The sequence below is a fragment of the Carya illinoinensis genome, chromosome 16 (assembly GCF_018687715.1).
Source record: "Carya illinoinensis cultivar Pawnee chromosome 16, C.illinoinensisPawnee_v1, whole genome shotgun sequence".
Lineage (NCBI taxonomy): Eukaryota > Viridiplantae > Streptophyta > Magnoliopsida > Fagales > Juglandaceae > Carya > Carya illinoinensis.
The window spans coordinates 9,258,434-9,277,007 of NC_056767.1; the positions used below are offsets into that span (position 1 = coordinate 9,258,434).

At 35.5% G+C, this 18,574-nt stretch overlaps 1 protein-coding gene across 6 annotated transcripts; it reads right to left on the minus strand.

Annotated features, from left to right (window-relative positions):
• Positions 1-974: 974 nt before the first annotated feature.
• On the minus strand, positions 975-12,968 carry LOC122299302. Of its 6 annotated transcripts, none has more exons than XM_043109469.1 (18): positions 12,831-12,946; positions 12,597-12,639; positions 12,077-12,464; positions 11,748-11,955; positions 11,516-11,638; positions 10,218-10,333; positions 10,021-10,048; positions 9,736-9,779; positions 9,234-9,321; positions 8,848-9,059; positions 7,718-7,950; positions 7,421-7,623; positions 6,321-6,674; positions 5,671-5,772; positions 5,135-5,384; positions 3,959-4,089; positions 3,354-3,638; positions 975-2,172 (listed from the first exon to the last, which is right to left on the minus strand). In XM_043109469.1, exons 3-18 carry the CDS (start codon positions 12,403-12,405, stop codon positions 1,204-1,206), a joined length of 3,675 nt encoding a protein of 1,224 aa, XP_042965403.1. In that variant the 5' UTR covers positions 12,406-12,464; positions 12,597-12,639; positions 12,831-12,946; the 3' UTR covers positions 975-1,203. The 6 variants fall into 6 exon arrangements, with proteins under 6 accessions (XP_042965403.1, XP_042965398.1, XP_042965399.1 ...); XM_043109464.1 differs by having other exon boundaries at positions 9,736-9,830; positions 9,949-10,048; XM_043109465.1 differs by having other exon boundaries at positions 9,736-9,830; positions 9,949-10,048; positions 12,077-12,470; positions 12,831-12,942.
• Positions 12,969-18,574: the final 5,606 nt, after the last annotated feature.

Here is an 18,574-nt window from a genome sequence, read left to right on the forward strand (position 1 = left end):
TTTTTAATTTTTTTTAATGGTTAAAGATTTTAAAAAAATATTTAAAAGAAAATGATAAAAAAATAAATAAAAATCTTAATATCTTATAAGTATTAAATGAGTAGTGATAGATTAGTGAGCTTGAGATGTAATTCTGATTTATGCATTGAGAAGTTAGATGCTTACGTGTCAGTTTGTTATTAGAGCATATTTTATGATTGTTGAGATTATTTTTTAAAAGCGTGTGACTCACTATAAATATCATTTTTTATTTATTTATTTATTTATACTACATTTGTAGTCAGAAGGGTGCGGACAGAGAGGTAGAGAGAGAGAGAAAGGCTGAGTAACGGACAGTAGTGTATAGAAAGAATTTTGTTACGTACAAGTAAAATCGCGTATTAATTTACATATCAATACTGATTCTTTTATATTTAAAATTTAAATTAATATTGTTTTCAATAAAAATTATTTTTTAACCATTTATATTAGATTAATGCATAAATTAAAATACAATTATACCTATAACTATAAATTTCCATTTAGAAAACTTTTCACGCTTCAGTACTTCACATGGTTTCTGACTTTGGCAGTCAACAATTCTCACCTGTACAAGAATAGCTGATAACTTCTCAGAACTTCATAATTTTAAGAAAAATTTTATTGATAGATCTCATACATCATACTTTATTTTTTTGTTATTTTTTTAATTTTTTTTTGTCTAACCAAATATGTAATATATGAATAATTAGTAGAAGAATTTAATTATTTTAATAAGAATAAAACTAAATAAAATTTTAAAAAATAAAAAACTAAAAAATTGTGTGGTATGTGGTATAAGAACTTATGAATAGCAAAACTCTAATTCTAAAATAATTTTAAATGACCAAACGTGTTTTTATAATTTTTAATTTTGATTATAATTTCGAATGGCTTGAACTAAATAAGTTTTGAAGTGCAAAAAGGTATGAACTATGAAGTCCATCAAACCAATCTGTCATGCCAAAACTAGAGGTTATCACTCAACAATAACATTTTAAATGACAACACACTTTTGAGGCTTTCATTTAAGACAAATTAAAACAAACCATGGTTTCCGGGAATTGGGTCTTCTCAGAATATCTTCTTAGAAGTGGGTCTTCTTGTCCAATTGGGTCTTCTTGTAGAAAAGTTGGGTCTTCTTTTTTTTTGAAAGGAATACCTCAACATTTCATTAACAAAACTTCAACCAGCTGGAACTTCCTCTATCAAAAACTTTTTTCCTTCTATACTTAAAGCTTTTTTGGCTAAGCCATGGGCTACATTATTCATTTCCCCATAAGTAAATTGTATAGACCAATCTGGTCTGTTTGCAAGAACAGACCGTATATCTTCAATCAAAGAACCACAAACTGATAAATCTTCCTCATTACTCAAAACTGCTAGAATAACAGCCTTTGCATCACCTTCAAAGATGACCTTCTGAATATTAAGATTATTGCATAGTTCCATCGCCTTCCACAGTGCATAGCCCTCTGCTATTGCTGGATTCTGTACATGTTGTCTTTGGTCACACACAGCTACTAAAGTTTCTCCCTCTTCATCTCTAGCTATGATTCCCACTCCCATCCTTTTCATTCTTTGATCCAATGAGGCAGCCCAATTCACCTTAACTATTCCTCGGGCTGGTTTTTTCCAGATTTCCTGCATTGAGTTTGATCCTGATGCCTGACCTTCCTTCTTCTGAAATCTTTGGGATTGCTGAAACTCTTCAAGGCACTCTTTTGTTGATCTAAGGAGTCTTGTTGGGCATGAAAGTCTTTTTTCAAAAACAAAGTCATTCCTCGGGAACCATATCTTTTTTCTACAGGGTATTGCCATCACCTCCAACTGGTTTTTATTCAATTTTAATATTAATTTTTTCTGAAATTGAAGGAAATCATTTGCAACTGGGTCAGACCACACGTCATTTGCAACTGGGTCAGACCACACGTCATTTGCAACTGGGTCTTCTTTTCGAATGACGAAATGATCAATAATACGCACAGTAGCTAAGGGGTCCTGAGACTGATCAGCTGCCCTCCATTTGCTAGGAATCGCACGACAGTAGCTAAACTCCTCCGGGTACCCGTGCTCCTCTCCAAACTCTCTCAGCTCGCGCAAGTCCTCTGATTCCCCTTTCCATCGAGGATCCAGCTCCCAATCCTCTGCTACCTACATATTAATAGGGATGACAATATATTACACGACCCGTTAACTCAACACGAACACGACACGATAATAGCGGATTAGGGTTTAGTCTTAACGGGTTTGGGTCAAAACGGGTTGACCCATTAAGACACGATTGCTTAATGGGTTGATAACGGGTCAACCCGTTATGACACGTTAAGAAAGTTAAAATTACAATTATATTCTTCTACCTAAAAGTAAAATTGTTAGAATTTTAATTTCGATATTTTTATTGTTTAGATTATGATTTTGGACTTGTAGTTAGTTTTATAATTTTTATAGATATTGTGATTTTAACATTTATAGAAAATTATGTTAAATTTAATCAAATCAAACATGTTAATTTCAAACATATTCAACCCATTTACATAAATAGTTTAAACGAATCATATTGTTTAGTGTCAAACTATTTAGTAATATTTACTAATGGGTCAAAACGGGTTGACACGACACGATACGCTATGTTAACGGGTTGGGTTAGGGTTTGAGATTTTGACACGACAAGCTTAACGGGTCGGGTTAGGGTTTACCTATATAGTATAATATACATATTTTGACACGACACGAGTATGACCCGTTAACACGATTTGACACCTCTACGTATCAACATGAAGTATGGTAATTAACTACAACCATATGAATTTTAAGACTAGTACGGGATTGCCATTAATGCTCTTACAGATACTTTTAATTTCCAACATTTTTCAGAAAATATTCTACATTTCCTTGTATAAATTACGTGCAGAGAAAAGGACATTAAGGAAAAATCTGAATACTTGAAACTGTTACAAGAAGAAGAGGGGAATTATAATTAATTTTGAAGAGAAGAAAAAAACTCAAAGGGAACTGAACTTAATGATGGATCAAAAAGGCATTATAAGTACTAGCAAGAAGACAAGAATAGAGTATTTTTTTCACGCTTGTGCCAATCAAAGTGCAACAACTCATGAGATAGTTTGATGGTGAAAATTGAATTTATCCCATATATATATATATAACTGAAATCATTAGTCGTCTCAAAAGTTTAAACTTTTAGACTTTTAGAATGAGAGGTAATTTTGCTGAGTATCAAAGAAGAGGTCCTAAATTTGTATTATATTCTTAATAAAAACATAAAGCACAACCAGGGGAAAGTAATATAAATGTGTTTTTTCTGTTTTTTTTACCTTATCAACTGCAAGGGTGAAAACTTCAAGATCACCATCTGGTTTGATGTGAAATCGTGTGAAAGCCTTGTAGTTAGCAATCCTAAGAGAGGAGAAGGCTTCATCATAGTGTAAGTTAAACCAGTTGACGCAGATGTATAGGTAGCATCCAAACACCAAGGAAACTGCTGGGGTTGACAAGACCCAGAAATAAAGGAAGACGGAAACATAATAAACAATGGTAGCCCCTCGAGATAGAGACTCCATCCCATTCTTACATATATTCTCCCTCGTCACAGCTATGAGCTGATGATAGCAAATTTCAAATGAATTAAATTTCAAATGAATTTCAGATATATATATATATATATATATAGTGAAAAAAAAAAAGAGGAGAAAACAACTTTGGTTTGTGGGACAAGTGATTTATATATATACAGTTTTAGAATATATAAATCCCGCACATTCTTTTTTAAAAAGAGTGTGTCTACTATTTAAAAAATAATTTTTGTATATGAGTCGCTATATTTATCAAACTTTTTGAATGAGAATGTGTGGAATTTATACATTTTAAAACTATAAATATCATTTATCTTGTGGAACACCTAGGGGAGAGTTTTTCTTACCTCTGGCACATCAAATGCAGACATGACATACTTGATACAGGCAGGATAAAGGCCGAATGTCCATTGTTCTAAACTAGTTGAGACAGGTTCAACGAGCATACTTTCTAGTGATCGATAAAGAGAGTGATATTCTGATAAAATAAAAAAACAAACAATATTTCAAAATTTTGGAAATAAATAAATAATAATATCCAATGAATCTTTTCTTTCTCATTGAAAATCTCATGCATTATTTTACCTCAATACACTATTTTCTTTTCGTAAATTACGAAAATTATCACAAATTAAAGTAACAATTTGGAAACAAATACCTCAGCTAATAATTTAATATAAGGTGTATCTACACTTTTTATCCCCGAGCTACATTTTAAACTATTAAAAAAATAATTATTCTATCCTCAAGCTAGTACGTACAGCATATCATATAATATACACATAACTTAATCAGTAAGATTTGATTTTTAAGATTCAAATCTTAAAATTTATATTCTAATTTAAATTGTGCCATATCCACACCGTTTAGTACTATAGAGACCTTAGAATATTAGTAATTCTCTTTAAAAAAATCCAATGTGTATCATCTATTAAGATTTGATCATTAAGACTATCTCATGTTGTCTACTTTTGGTAACGACTAGATCTTACATATTAAGACTGTGAGAAATGCTACTCGTTGGCTTCACACCATATACTATCAAGTGATTTTTCATTTTTATCATTATATTTAAACACACATGTTTACACATCAATATCTATGTCTAAAGAGAAAGGATTGTTTACATATCAATATATGTATTTAAATAGAATAATAAAAATTAAAAATCAGATCATGTTGATGTGTGAGGTAAGAGATAATAAATAGAATTTTCTAAGACTGTACATTACAAAGTTTTAGTAGTTTGAGGTGAAAAATTAATAAATAACTCTTTGTAGTTTGACATCATGCACATTTCAAAATGGAAAGGTGAAAAACATAATTTTTCCTATAATAAGCATTTGCTGACCAAAGTGAGTTTTCCACTACTATTTTGTCATGATATAAATAACAAAAACAAATTATCATGCACAAAAACTCATTGGTATAATGTGCATGGATAGATGTTAATTCATACTTTTACCAACGATGTAAAGAATGAAATTGGATGATATATGTAAAGCGAATGATCGAAATCCCACCTGAAGTTTCCAATAATCCGATCTGGACAAACGTCTCGACACCCAATTCGAACAGCCACAAAAGAAGGAGATCTACGACCAAGTGAGCGGAGAAGTGACAAAACCCAATCACAATCCTTGTCGTCCATGACCTTTTTGAGGGTGTAAATGCAATTGCTGCCATCAGAAATAGCACTGAACCACCCAGAGACACGTAAGAGTGATGCACCATGTACATAAAAGCACCCCACACCGTACCAAGCTCATGACACTGGCCGGGCAACAAAGAAAGGCAAAAAAGAAAGTCATATATATGGATAGACCTTAATTAAGAATAAGAAAATCTATTTAGAATTAAGCCTTTTTTTTAACACATGCATGCAGAACATCACTGATATAAAAGTTTTCCACATCAACAATGTTACAAAACGTACGATTGGTGTCTTGATGATGTTATAATAAGTACCACTATAATTAAGTGGTGTGCTAATACATTGACTTCTGTGTATCAAAACTCAAAATATATTTATAAGAAATAGAAAATAATAGGAATTCACCCTTGGGAACATCGAGAAGACCAATATAAAATATAAAATGCCGCCAATAAAATCAAATTGCCAGTTCTGTCTCCGAAAGTGTGAAAGATTTCTCCACGCAAGCTGCACGAAATCAATGAGAAGCTAGCTATAAGCTGCAAAAATTCTGAAATTTTATTAATTTAATCTAACGTTATGTAACAGATGTGAATTTTTTTAATCCCAAATATGTTTCATTCCCCATATATCATATATAATAAATATGCTTATTGCTTCATCATGTAAACCCAAATTTTTAAATTTGATTGATTATGTTATATACATGTACGTTTATATTAGTTCTAAATATCATAATATGATTTTTTATGGGTCATTTCTTTGTCTTTTATCTTGAAAACTTAAATTGAAACTTTCTATATATGTTAATTAATTTTATTTTTTTGTTTTACATTTAAATTATGAACATCGAGATCAATTGGCATGTTAAATAATTTTAATTTTTTTTTTTGTTTTACATTTAAATTTGAAACTTTCTATATATATACTTATGCACGCAGCTTTTAAGTAATCTTTTAATTTTTGTAAAAAGGCTACTTAAAATGTGATTGGTACTGGGTACTTAGTGGAAATAGATCATCAGACTCGGAAAGGAGAAAAACTGAGTATACTACCTTTCTTGACTTTTCAAAAGTAGGATAAGCCTTTTCGCATTTGTAGAAAACTCCATGAGATTGACTGAAATTGCGAAACACATGGGTAGGATGCAGGAATGCCCCACCACAACCATTTACAAGGAGATGTTGTGGATAAAACAGCTCATTGGACCCACCACGAGAGTCATCTCTTTCGTGCCGCATGTAGTGATGTATGTCCCCAGCAATCCGAAGCCTACACTTTCTCTTCAGAATATTGCGTATTAGGTCTGCAATATTGTGCTTATAATTATGCTGATCACCATCCTCGTACCAATCAAGAAGCCAATCTGGTTGGTGCGTCATAACAATCACAGAGTCCCTCTCGCCAAACTTGATCACACATGGTCCAATAAAAAAGTTAAGATCAATAAATAAAATGTTTAGGAGCAAAAGATGGGATTAAAATATAGTATAAGATCCTATTTGATTGAATCCTATAGAAGAAAACAGCACTTTTTCCATAATGCCTAGACATGCAAAACAGTGCACGGAAAGAAAAATCAAATTATGAGGGCATAATATATATTGTTGGACCTTGAGCTGTCAATATTCATCCTAAACCAGTTTGTTACACAAATGAAATAAGATGAAATGAGATGAAAGTTGAATAAATATTGTTCAAATATAATTTTTTTAATATTATTTTTGTTTTGAAATTTGAAAAAATTGAATTGTTTAGTATATTTAATATCGGATTTTGAGAAATTTGTAATGATTAAATGAGATGAGATGAAATGAGATCATTTTTTTTGTAACCAAACGAGGCCTTAGTGTTTGGGAAGACACACTCGAGTCTTTCATGACATTCAGCATTAATATTGTACCTGCCATTATGCCTTTTTCAGAGTGGGATAATAGACACACCCCAACAATCTCTTCCTCGCAATGACACTAGCTCTCACGACTCAAACATTATCTCTAATACTACTAATACCACTCGATATCATGCCCCGCATGCATGGCCCCTTTTAGATCAGTCATAGAGAGCAATATCATCGACTCCCCTCATTGCATATAATATCTTGATTATAACTCATTTTAACATAGACAATGAAATAGAGAGCTTGGAACGATACCCTGTCTGAGCTGGCTAGTTTTGAGAAAAATTCAAATTGGTGCACATCGATATCACCATGGAGTGCAAGATCAAGACCAAACACCCACCATCCTTTAGGGAGTTTCAAAGCAAAATAACTCTTCCTTTGAGGCATAAACCACCCGCCCAACCAGCTCCTATGACATATATACCCCATAAAGGTATGAAGTCCATCAAACCAATCTGTCATGCCAAAACTAGAGGTTATCACTCAACAATAACATTTTAAATGACAACACACTTTTGAGGCTTTCATTTAAGACAAATTAAAACAAACCATGGTTTCCGGGAATAAGAAAACATTGAGGCCCTTCAAATGGCTTCATTTGTTTTTTGGGGGGCTCTTTGGATCTTTCTCTATCCTTCATTAATGGTTCAGACACCTCGGGAGGCGCATTCGGCTTGTCCACAACCATACGTTCTTGTTTAGCATACGATGGTGACTGCAAGGCATACTCAAAAGGGCGAAAGAGACGACTTTCGTACGTGAATTGTGATGGATTAGGATACCTATAATTCAACGGCAAGACATACGTCCCAATTGAACAAAAACAAATTATTAAAAATGTTGAAAAGAACATATATTTAAAGATCTGATAATTCAGATGTATTAAATGATGTTTATATTATATATAGATATGAAAATAGATTTCATTTTGCTATGTTATAAATATCTAGTTTTTTCAGAAATTCAAGTGAAATGGGGATTTTAACCATTCAGTTTATAATAACCTAGCTAACAAGCAATATGGTGTACAATTGTCATGTATTTTATGTATTGTAAATAAGAATAGTCAAGGCCCTTAGTCATTTAGAGTAATTGTCATTGCATATGTATATATATATATGAATGGTAACTACGTACAACGATCAATATGTATAACAGTCGGGGCATGTTTGAACAGTACTACAAACTTTCTAAAAACTTTTAAAAACTTCTCATAATTAATTCATTCTCAAATATTACTCAAACATAAAATACTTTTCAGCTCTAAATTTTTAAATTTTTCATTTAATCATTTTCTAATCATTATTCAAACACAAAAATCAATACAACTTTTACAAACTTTAAAACAAAAATTATATTTAAATAATTTTATAATTTTTTATTCAAATTTTCTCTCTCATTTTCTAAAATCCAATAACACATTCGCTCAAACTATTTTACTATTATTTACTAAATTATCATATAATTTAAGTGTCCAAGCATGCCCTAAATGTCAATTTCGAATTGTTGTTAGCAATATAGCATTTTTCTATTAAAAAACTTATTTATTGTTTGTAAATATATATAGATATATATAACTTATGTACGTGCTTTTAAAGTTGCTACGTACCCTAGTTTGGAAACAAAATGAAAAAGTGTATATAGTTTTTTAGTTATAAATATGTAAGATCATGACTTACGCGATATCCCCTCCAATGAGTAGCAAGTTTCCACGCTCTAAGGTATGATTACGACCTCCACTATCTTTCAACTCAATACGGGGCTGAGCAAGTAGCCGTGCCACTGTATAAGTTGAGTTTCCACCATCACCAGTATCGGCCATGAAGTCAAACCATAGTTCATCCTTTTCACTATGAAGTTCATACAAAAAGTCTCTATCATCACCTTTAGCCTGATGAAATCAAACCACATCGTCTTATAAATAGGATTTTTCTATATATTTATAAGTTTGGCTTTTCACTTGACTACCAAGTGCTGAAAATTGATTGCTAATCGACACATGTACACAATATGATATATATATATATATATATATATAAGCGACAACATATGGCCTGGGATATACCTGCAACATACGCATGTCAAAACGACCTAGAAAGAAATTTACTGATACGACGATGTTAAAAACTGTTTTGTAGAGATCAACTGATGTTCTGCAACACAACCATGGATCACCAGATAATGTTAAACAAGTATTACTGAAAAGAATTTTGCTACATACAAGCACAGTTGTGCACTAATCTGTGTACCAATACTGATTTATTTATACTTAAAATTTAAATTAACACTGTTTTCAATAAAATCTACTTTTTGACAAATCACATCACATTAATGCACAGATTAATACACACTTGTGCTTGCAACTATATTTTTTCTACTGAAAATCTCTTTAATTTTGGGGCAGGGAAGTATCTCCAAAGACAGAAAACAGTTGAAAAATGGTATATATACATATAATACACGTGCGCGAGCGCGCACACAGATATATATATATATATATATATATATTATCTGTATATATATATATACATATATATATATATATTATAACACAGTACTGGACATACCCTGAATACCAGGGAACCATATCTAAAAACTCCGGTTTCATTATTTTACGAGCTTTGCTAGATGCAATCAGGAAACGCAGTCGGGATTCCAACAGCTGTACAGAATAAATAAAAAAAAATTATAAATTTTTTTTTTTCATAGGGGACCTATATGAATAAAAAAAATTATAAAAATATTTTTTTTTTTTGTATGTAAGTCCCATATTAATTTACTTTTTTCTCCTCGCCTGCAGAAACAGAAATCATTTCTGCTATTTTATTCTTCTCATATTCTATTTCTGCTATTTTATTCTTCTCATATTCTTCACTTGACCTGGACAAGGAACATATAAGAGAAAATTAAAAATATATATATAAATATATTCCAGGAAGGACATAATTAAAAATTCTGAATAATTAAATTCAAGCATAAAAATTAAAAAAAAAAAAAAAGTACATGCACAATATAATAGAAAGTTAGGCTACAAAATATTAGTACTCACGCTGGTAACCTCTCCGCTATACAACTGGCAATGTAAAGGCCTATAAATGTGGCCCATAACGAGTACAGAGCATGCATTTCGTCCGTTGAAACCTTGGGGAACACACCGCTAAAAACCTTGGGAAATAATTCCGGGTTACACAGTTAGAGTAAGGAAAAACATCCACCAATATTGAAAATTTACACAATAATTAGAGTAAGGAAAAATATATACGTGGCCTCCTGTTGTGTATATATGTATATATATTAAAAAACATGTGGCCTTCTGCATGTTGAAAGTAATCGATGGAAAATAGATTGATCATTTGCAGGAAGTGCACGGCAAGATATGAGGAATAACTAGGAAAATGGCCCGACTGGATGCATGATGTAGGGTTTTGTTATTGATTGCTATTGATGTTAGAGTTTTGTTACATACAAGCACAGTCGCGCACTAATCTATGTATCAATACTGATTTATTCATACTTAAAATTTAAATTAACACTGTTTTCAATAAAATTTACATTTTGACCAATCACATCACATTGGTGTACAAATTAGTACATAATTATGTTTGCAACTATATTTTTCCTTGATGTTAACCACATTGTCGTTGAAGAAAAGGAGCATTGAGAAGATCAGAAGAGATTAAGAATTAGAAAGAATATGGAACAAAACATGAAGGAAGAGTCAGACAATGGTCAAACTCGACATTCACTAGTAACCAATCGAGATTGCAATCCAATAATTCACCCGACTCCCATTCGACACACAATCAAGGGAGAATCGCAATACTATTTCGCAATAATCATAGTAGTACTAGACACTTCGGTCGAGCAAACTTACCTGATTTCATTCTATTTAACATACTTGATTCCAATTTTAAGTAGAGATTAATTAGGAATTGGTTTGTAGTTTTAAGTATTTAGATACATATATTTTCTTTTGCAATAATGCACGAACAGCTTGTTGTTCTTAGGGAATTATATTCAGAGTGTTTTCTTTTGTAGCTTATTCCTGTGACTTTGAGTGGATTTCTTTGAAATTTAGAAAAGTTATGATCTTAAATATTGTGAAGTAAATACCGTTTGATCTGTGCTACATTTTTTGTATCAGATTTCATCTATACACTGCATCATGAGTTATATTTGCCCCCTGCCTTATTAGGATGGTGATCGTAAATCGAGCGGAACCATTCAAAACCACATCGATCACTTGATTTCTTACTTTGCTGTATTACTATTTTTCATATAATTTTCAATAAAATAAAATAAAAATAGAACTAATCAAAACTTAATAAATGGTTGACCCGTACGTACCTTGGGATAATGGTGGTTATTGATCTCAGAGCCAACGTCCGGCACGATCAAATATGAGCAGACACGATCACGCGGTCTTTCTTTACATTTACTCAGAAAAATGCAGCAGGCTATACTAACAGCCTTCAAAAGCATGAAGAAAAAAAGTATTGGAGTTTAAGATTATGGGAAAAACTACGAGATGATATGTTGATACAATTCAAAAGCGTGATCAACATGAGGACTAGCTTACAGCCGAAAGTTGGAGCATCGTCCAGTGAATTTCAGGCCACTTTCGAACCTCGCGTGAGAAAATGTAGCGAAAGCCATAAAAAGTAGTGTGGAAGAGAAGAAGACACAGATTGGAAAGGGCAAAAATTGTCAAAAATAAAGACAGATTCATTCTCATGGATTCTCCCATTGAATGATCAACAGCTGCTATTAAAAGCCAGGAGACATACCTGCAAATTAAAGAAATAAAAATAATCCCAAAGTGAGAGATATCGGTTTTGTCTGCCTCTCTCCCTACAATGATTAGCAACCCTTCTATATTTCACAGGTTTAAGAGTAGTATTTTATTACCACTTATTGAAACTTGCATAGCTCGGTTTCCCTATCAACGGCTGGGAAAAGAATTGAACCCAAGGGTGCATAAAGAAATAGAAGAATCCAAACAAATAGACATGTAGAGAGCGCCACACATGAATGTTGTCGTCGTCGTTAAGATTACTATTCATATTGCCCAACGAGATGAAAACGATACAGCTCAGAAATGCAACGACTACTGCATGGTGTGAAAGCTCAGGTAGGTAAAGGGATGTGTCCGCTGGCCATATAAACCTCCGGATCTTTTTTTTCAAGGTGTGTAGAGAATCATTCGCAGCATTTTTCATCCTCTCAAGGACTGCCATTGAACTGCGCGCAATTCTTAGAGGTCTTCGCTCCCGTTACTAATTCACCAACTCAAAACCTGTAACTTTGGACAAAAGAATAGACACTAATTATATTAAGTTCTCGAAAAGATTAAAGATGAAGAATATAGAAGAACAATTGACTGATGAGATCATCATGTAGAGTATAGAATATAGTTGTATTAACCCACCACGGGCATTGCTAGAAGGATTCCGCAGGCACGTACAAGAGAACTGCATGTAAAAAAAATCATATATTTTTCTATATATAGGAAGTTCTCACAGAAACCAAATCACAGTGGCGCGCGGAAGAACAGAAACCAGAAAGTCATGCTCCAAAAAAACAAGTAATCGAAGACTCACATAGCACATAGCCTCTAAGTTTCAAAAAGCAATGTATGAGATAGGGGGAAGAGATCAGGTACCTGGTGGCCGGTAGATTCACTAGCATGAGGCGGTACTGGAACAAGGAAAATGAAGGTAAATGTTTACGGAGGGGACTTTATAAATAGACAACTTCTGCTCAGGATTTTTGTAAAAAAATCATCCTACTAAATAAATATTTGTTTTTATATTTTTTAAGGTATGCATCATATTTATCCATTTATAATTTGTAAAAATTATTTTTCATGTTTAAAATATAAAATTATTATTTATCTAAAAAATAAGCCACGAAATATATATTTAATTAAATAAAATAAAGTGTAAATTAGGGTTAGAACTTGAAACCTCTAATCTAATATTATAAAAAATTATTATTTACTTTAAAATTTTAAAATAATAAATAAATAAATAAAATTATATTTATAAAGTCCATCGCACCTGTTGTAGTGTCCATATTCCGTATGCAACTTGCTGTTTCGTCTCATTTATTTAGATAAATAAATAACCACGTAGGCATCTTACCAAATTTAGAGTTGGACCCCATACATGTGAGCCTCCTCTCATTCTTTCTCTCCCTCTCATTCTCTCTCTTCCTCTCTTTTTGAATCAACGAACGTTGGCCCCAAATATTTTGTTTAGGAAAAGAGAAAAGTCGTAAAGAAGCGACGTACTGTTCCCAAACCGTGTTGATGCATATATTTGGTTTTGACAGGACCAACCTCTTCATAACATTTGAAGGGTACTGGACTACATAGAACGTTGCTACGTCCACAAATTATTTTTATTTGTCATTTTAAATTTTTTTTATTTTTTATTTTTATTTTCTCATTTTTAAAAATTATTTAGATATTTTTAAAAAATTAAAAAAATTATATATTTATTTAAAAATATTTACTTAATCATTAAGTAAAATAAAAAATAAAAAAACATTTCCGTAGATGATTTCAGTAGAAATCAAATGCGAACCTAGTGTTTTCCGACTACATGTGCCATTGTCAGAAGCGGACAGAAGAAAAATTCTATATTTACCGACACCGACAGTTGGGTCTCGATATGGGTAAGGGTTTTGACAATTTTTTTAAATTTATTTTTAATGTTTTTATCTTAAGATGATTAAGAAGGTATGTTTTTAATAATATTGTAATTTTTTTATTTATTTTTAAATGTATAATAATTAAGAAAAATGCATGAAAACAATAATTATAATAAAAATATAAAATGTACATGTCGAAACACTTTCTCGCACACTTCTTCAATGACTGTAGAAGTAATCGTCAAAGAATATTGAACAGGACATGTTCAACAAAATGAATACTTTTCGGTCGAATACGTGTGTAAGTTTATCTTGCAACTAAGCAACATCTAATGCCGAGAAACAAATAAGAAAATCTGAAAATGTAATGATTCAAGTTAATATATGACTTTGTTTACCGAAAACAACCAACATCACTCAAATTGAGTTATTTTTTTCAGAAAAAATCTATATACAAAGTTTTTTATATTGAGACACACTCAACATATTACTTATTTGTGACGCCCCCAAATCCCCACGCCCGAACACGGGGAAATTGAGACGTCCGGATGGTGACAACCCGGGTCACCATCCCATCGACGGGTGCCGAGTGTGTGTCAGGCAACAAATGTGTACAGAGAAACACGCAGCGGATAAAGAAAGTCATAACTAAGTACCAGAATTTTTCTTAACGTAATACAAGCTGTTTAAAACGTACATAAATAAAATATTATAAAAAAAAACAAATACATGTTTAAAAACAGATAAAAAGCACAGCATCAGCAACCCGGCGGAGCCGCATCCTCGGGCTCAGCCTCCTCCTCCTCTTCCTCGAACTCTGCACCAAAAGCTACGGAACCAAAAATGGTTCCGCAGGTAAGTATAACCCAAACACTACCAGATAAAAACACATATAGCTCAAACAACATGCATGCAAGAACAACCTAAACACATGCCCCGCAAAACCACATTTTTTCCACGCACGCCAAAACCCATATGGCCCACAAAACATCCAAGAAGTCAAACCTCGCCATTATCCCCGATAATGGCCCAAACCACCATTTTCCCAGAAAATAGATCATAACCGAAAACCATACCACACCCACACTGTATGCACCATGATCTCCCCTAGGGATCATCCGCACACCCTGGCTCAGTGCCACACCGTAGAGAACGGCTACGCGTGTGACACCTAAACAAGTGATGCCCAGACTCACGTCACACGCGCGAACCATCTGGGCCATCCTCTAGCCCTCACCAGCGAAAGGCCACGGAGTCGGTGAGTAGGGCGATGCCCGGTTCCGCGCCCTGCGCGTTCGTAGCCAAGCATCCCCTAGCCCCGCTCCCGTCATCGCTCTCGACAACACAGGGGACGTCACTCAGTATTAACCACTCCCGAGTGACCAGAGGAGTTCCGATTACGCATACACCATGATCTCCCCTAGGGATCATCCGTATACATGGCTCTGTACCACACCGCAGGTAACGACTGCGCATGTGGCACCTAAACGAGTGATGCCCAGACTCACGACACGAGCGCGAACCATCTGGGCCATCCTCTAGTCCCCGCCACTAGAAGGACCACGGAGTCGACACGACATCGTCACCCTATCGTGCGATCCGGTCGTCGCCCTGCGACAACCCAGGGGATGTCACTCAGTATTATTCGCTCCCGAGTGACCAGAGGAGCTCCACCGTGATAATAACCCATCCCGGCTTGGGCTCGTGAGACACATGCAACCAAAGACCAAAACGCTGATAAACATGAATTACACAAATAAAGCAAAACGCACATGTACGCAAATAAAATGCAACGCACGCCACACGGTCCAATCAAATCAACCAGTCACAACCAACCAAACAAACACTCCATCCTCAATCCATCCGACCCCCGAAACTCCTCGGACTCAGTCCGGAATCAACAACCAACAACAGATAAAATAAATAAATGCTTAATTAAATAAAACAATTGAAAGAGCAATATACATTAAAATCTGAAAATAGGGTTTGGAAAATACTTACAGCGCTATACGGTATTTTTAGAAAGCTCGCGGCGTTGCTAACGGCGGAAAAACAGCAACGTCACAGTGAAAATTCACTGTGGCCGTGGGTCCGAAAAACCCACTTTTGAACGGGGACAAACTAGGACACGGGATTGATAGGGAATGGTCTAGAGGTGGTTGTGAAGCTATAGGAAGTGACGGACGGCCGTGGGTGGCGGCGGAATGGCCGGAAATGGCCAAAAAGGGCAAATCGGAAAACAAGCTCGTGGGAGCTGCTCCGGTGGTCGATGGAGGCCGGAAATGGGTGGGTTAGGACGGCAAGAGGTCGGTGATGAAGTGGTGAAGAAATGGTGGCCGGAGGTGGAGCGACGGCGGCGGATCGAGCTGAAAACCGTGCGGCCTTTGGAGGGCTTTTCCGGCCAAACGGCCGGCCGGATGGGGGAGGAAACCGGTGGGGAGGTGCGCCGGAGGTGGACGAAGAGGATGGTGGGGGAGGTGTCGCCCACGGTGGCCGGACGGCACTGGGTCGACGGTGGGAAGGGGTTCGGCCGTGGGTGAGGAGAGAGAAGAGAGAGAGAGCACGGGGGGGGGGGGTCCGAACGCGGGAGAGAAAAGGAGAGAAAGAAAAAAAAGAAAAAAAAGAAAAAGAGGGAAAAAGGAAAAGAAGGGAAAAAGAAAAAGGAAAAAAGAGAAAAAGGAAAAAGATGTGAAAAGAGATGAGGTCCAATCCTCACTCCGGGAAAACGAAACAAACCGCCAAAAAGATTAAAATCGCAAAACAACTAAAAGAAATAAAACACAACCTCAAATAAAATAAATTAAATTAAAAACCAACTTTAAAAACGCAAATAAATTAAAATAAATAGCTAATATATTAATTAAAATAAAAACAAATATTTCAGCGAAAATACACTTAAAAACGGGTCATCACATCCTCCCCTCCTTAAAAACAATTTCGTCCTCGAAATTGCAAGATCACCACCAACTTAAACCAAACCATACAAACGCACATGAACCAACTGAGACCAAGATTAAATTACATACCTTCATCATTCAAACAAATATGGATATAGCTCCCTCATGTCCGCCACTCGCTCCCATGAGAAGTCTTGTGCTAACGGATCTCCCCAAGCCACTTTAACCAACGGTATCGTCTTGGACCTCAACTGCTGCTCCTTCCAATCCATAATCTGTGACGGAACAACTTCATAAGTGAGATCCGGTTGCAACTGAATACTTGCTGGGTCGACGAAGCGTGGCTCTTGCTGTCCAAAGCTCTTCTTCAGGGATGATACGTGGAAGACGTCATGAACATCCCCAATATAATCTGGCAAAGCAACTCTGTAGGCGACGGACCCTACTTTCTCCAGAATCTGAAAAGGGCCGACGTACCTCGGATCTAGTTTCCTTTTCTTACCAAAACGCTTAACACCTCTCATGGGAGAGACTTTAAGATAAACCCAATCACCTACTTCAAAAGACAATTCTCTCCTCCTGGTATCAGCGTAGCTTTTCTGGCGACTCTGAGCTGCCGCCATTTTATCTCTGATGATCCGGATTTGGCTTTGCATCTCTTGAATTATTTCGGGTCCAATAATTCTACTCTCCCCAACTTCATCCCAACACAAGGGCGACCTGCACTTTCTCCCATAAAGAGCTTCGTAGGGAGCCATCTGAATGGTCGCATGGAAGCTGTTATTGTAGGCAAACTCAATGAGCGGCAAATGATTTTCCCAACTCCCTTGGAATTCCATGACACACGCTCGCAGCATGTCTTCCAGAGTTTGAATGGTGCGTTCTGACTGGCCGTCTGTCTGCGGGTGATAAGCAGTACTGAACTTCAATTTAGTACCCAAAGCTGCCTGCAAACTCTTCCAGAACTGCGATGTGAACCTCGGGTCCCGATCCGACACTATACTCTTTGGTATGCCGTGTAGCCGCACTATCTCCTTAACATACAAACGGGTCAACTTACCCAAAGAGTCGGTGTTATTAACAGGCAGAAAATGAGCACTCTTCGTTAACCGATCCACAATCACCCAAACCGAATTCTTCCCACTAGGCGTTCTCGGCAAACCCACAACAAAGTCCATCGTGATGTCATCCCATTTCCACTCAGGAATTGGGAGGGGTTGGAGCATACCTGCAGGTCTCTGATGTTCGGCCTTTACCTGTCGGCATGTGTGGCATTTCTCCACATGTAAGGCAATGTCCCTCTTCATTCCATCCCACCAGTAATTTTTCTTCAAGTCCCGATACATCTTTGTACTGCCGGGATGAACCGAATAAGGGGCCGCATGAGCTTCCGCCATGATCCGCTCTTTGAAATCTGAGTCCTTTGGAACCACTCTGCGATCTCGGAACCGTAATATCCCATCACTATCCATGCTATAGTGCAACGGCCCTCGAGACTTTCGAACTCTTTTCCTGATGTTCAGCAGCTTCGGATCCTTTCTTTGGAGAGCTTTCAATTCTTCAAAATCGGTTACCCGAATATCAAGAACTGATGATAAAATTTCCACTTGCTGCGAACTCTCTAGTAGGAGCCTTCTCATCCCACAAAGTAACGAATCCACTTCCGACGGCTCAGCTTCGTCTTCCAAATGTGACTTCCGGCTCAAAGCATCAGCAACTATATTAGCCTTTCCTGGATGGTACTTGATCTCACACTGATAGTCACTGATTAGCTCCAGCCACCGCCTTTGCCTCATATTTAAATTTTTCTGGGAAAACAAATGCTTCAAACTCTTATGATCAGTAAATACCTCAC

Coding starts and splice junctions, on each gene's coding strand:
- LOC122299302 (XM_043109468.1), bottom strand. CDS start 12,405: ATGGCAGTCCTTGAGAGGATGAAAAATGCTGCGAATGATTCTCTACAC. Junction 9,322..9,735: donor ATGGTTCCCTGGTATTCAGG/GTATGTCCAGTA, acceptor GTTGTGTTGCAG/AACATCAGTTGATCTCTACA. Junction 5,773..6,320: donor CTTTTGAAAAGTCAAGAAAG/GTAGTATACTCA, acceptor GATTTCGTGCAG/CTTGCGTGGAGAAATCTTTC.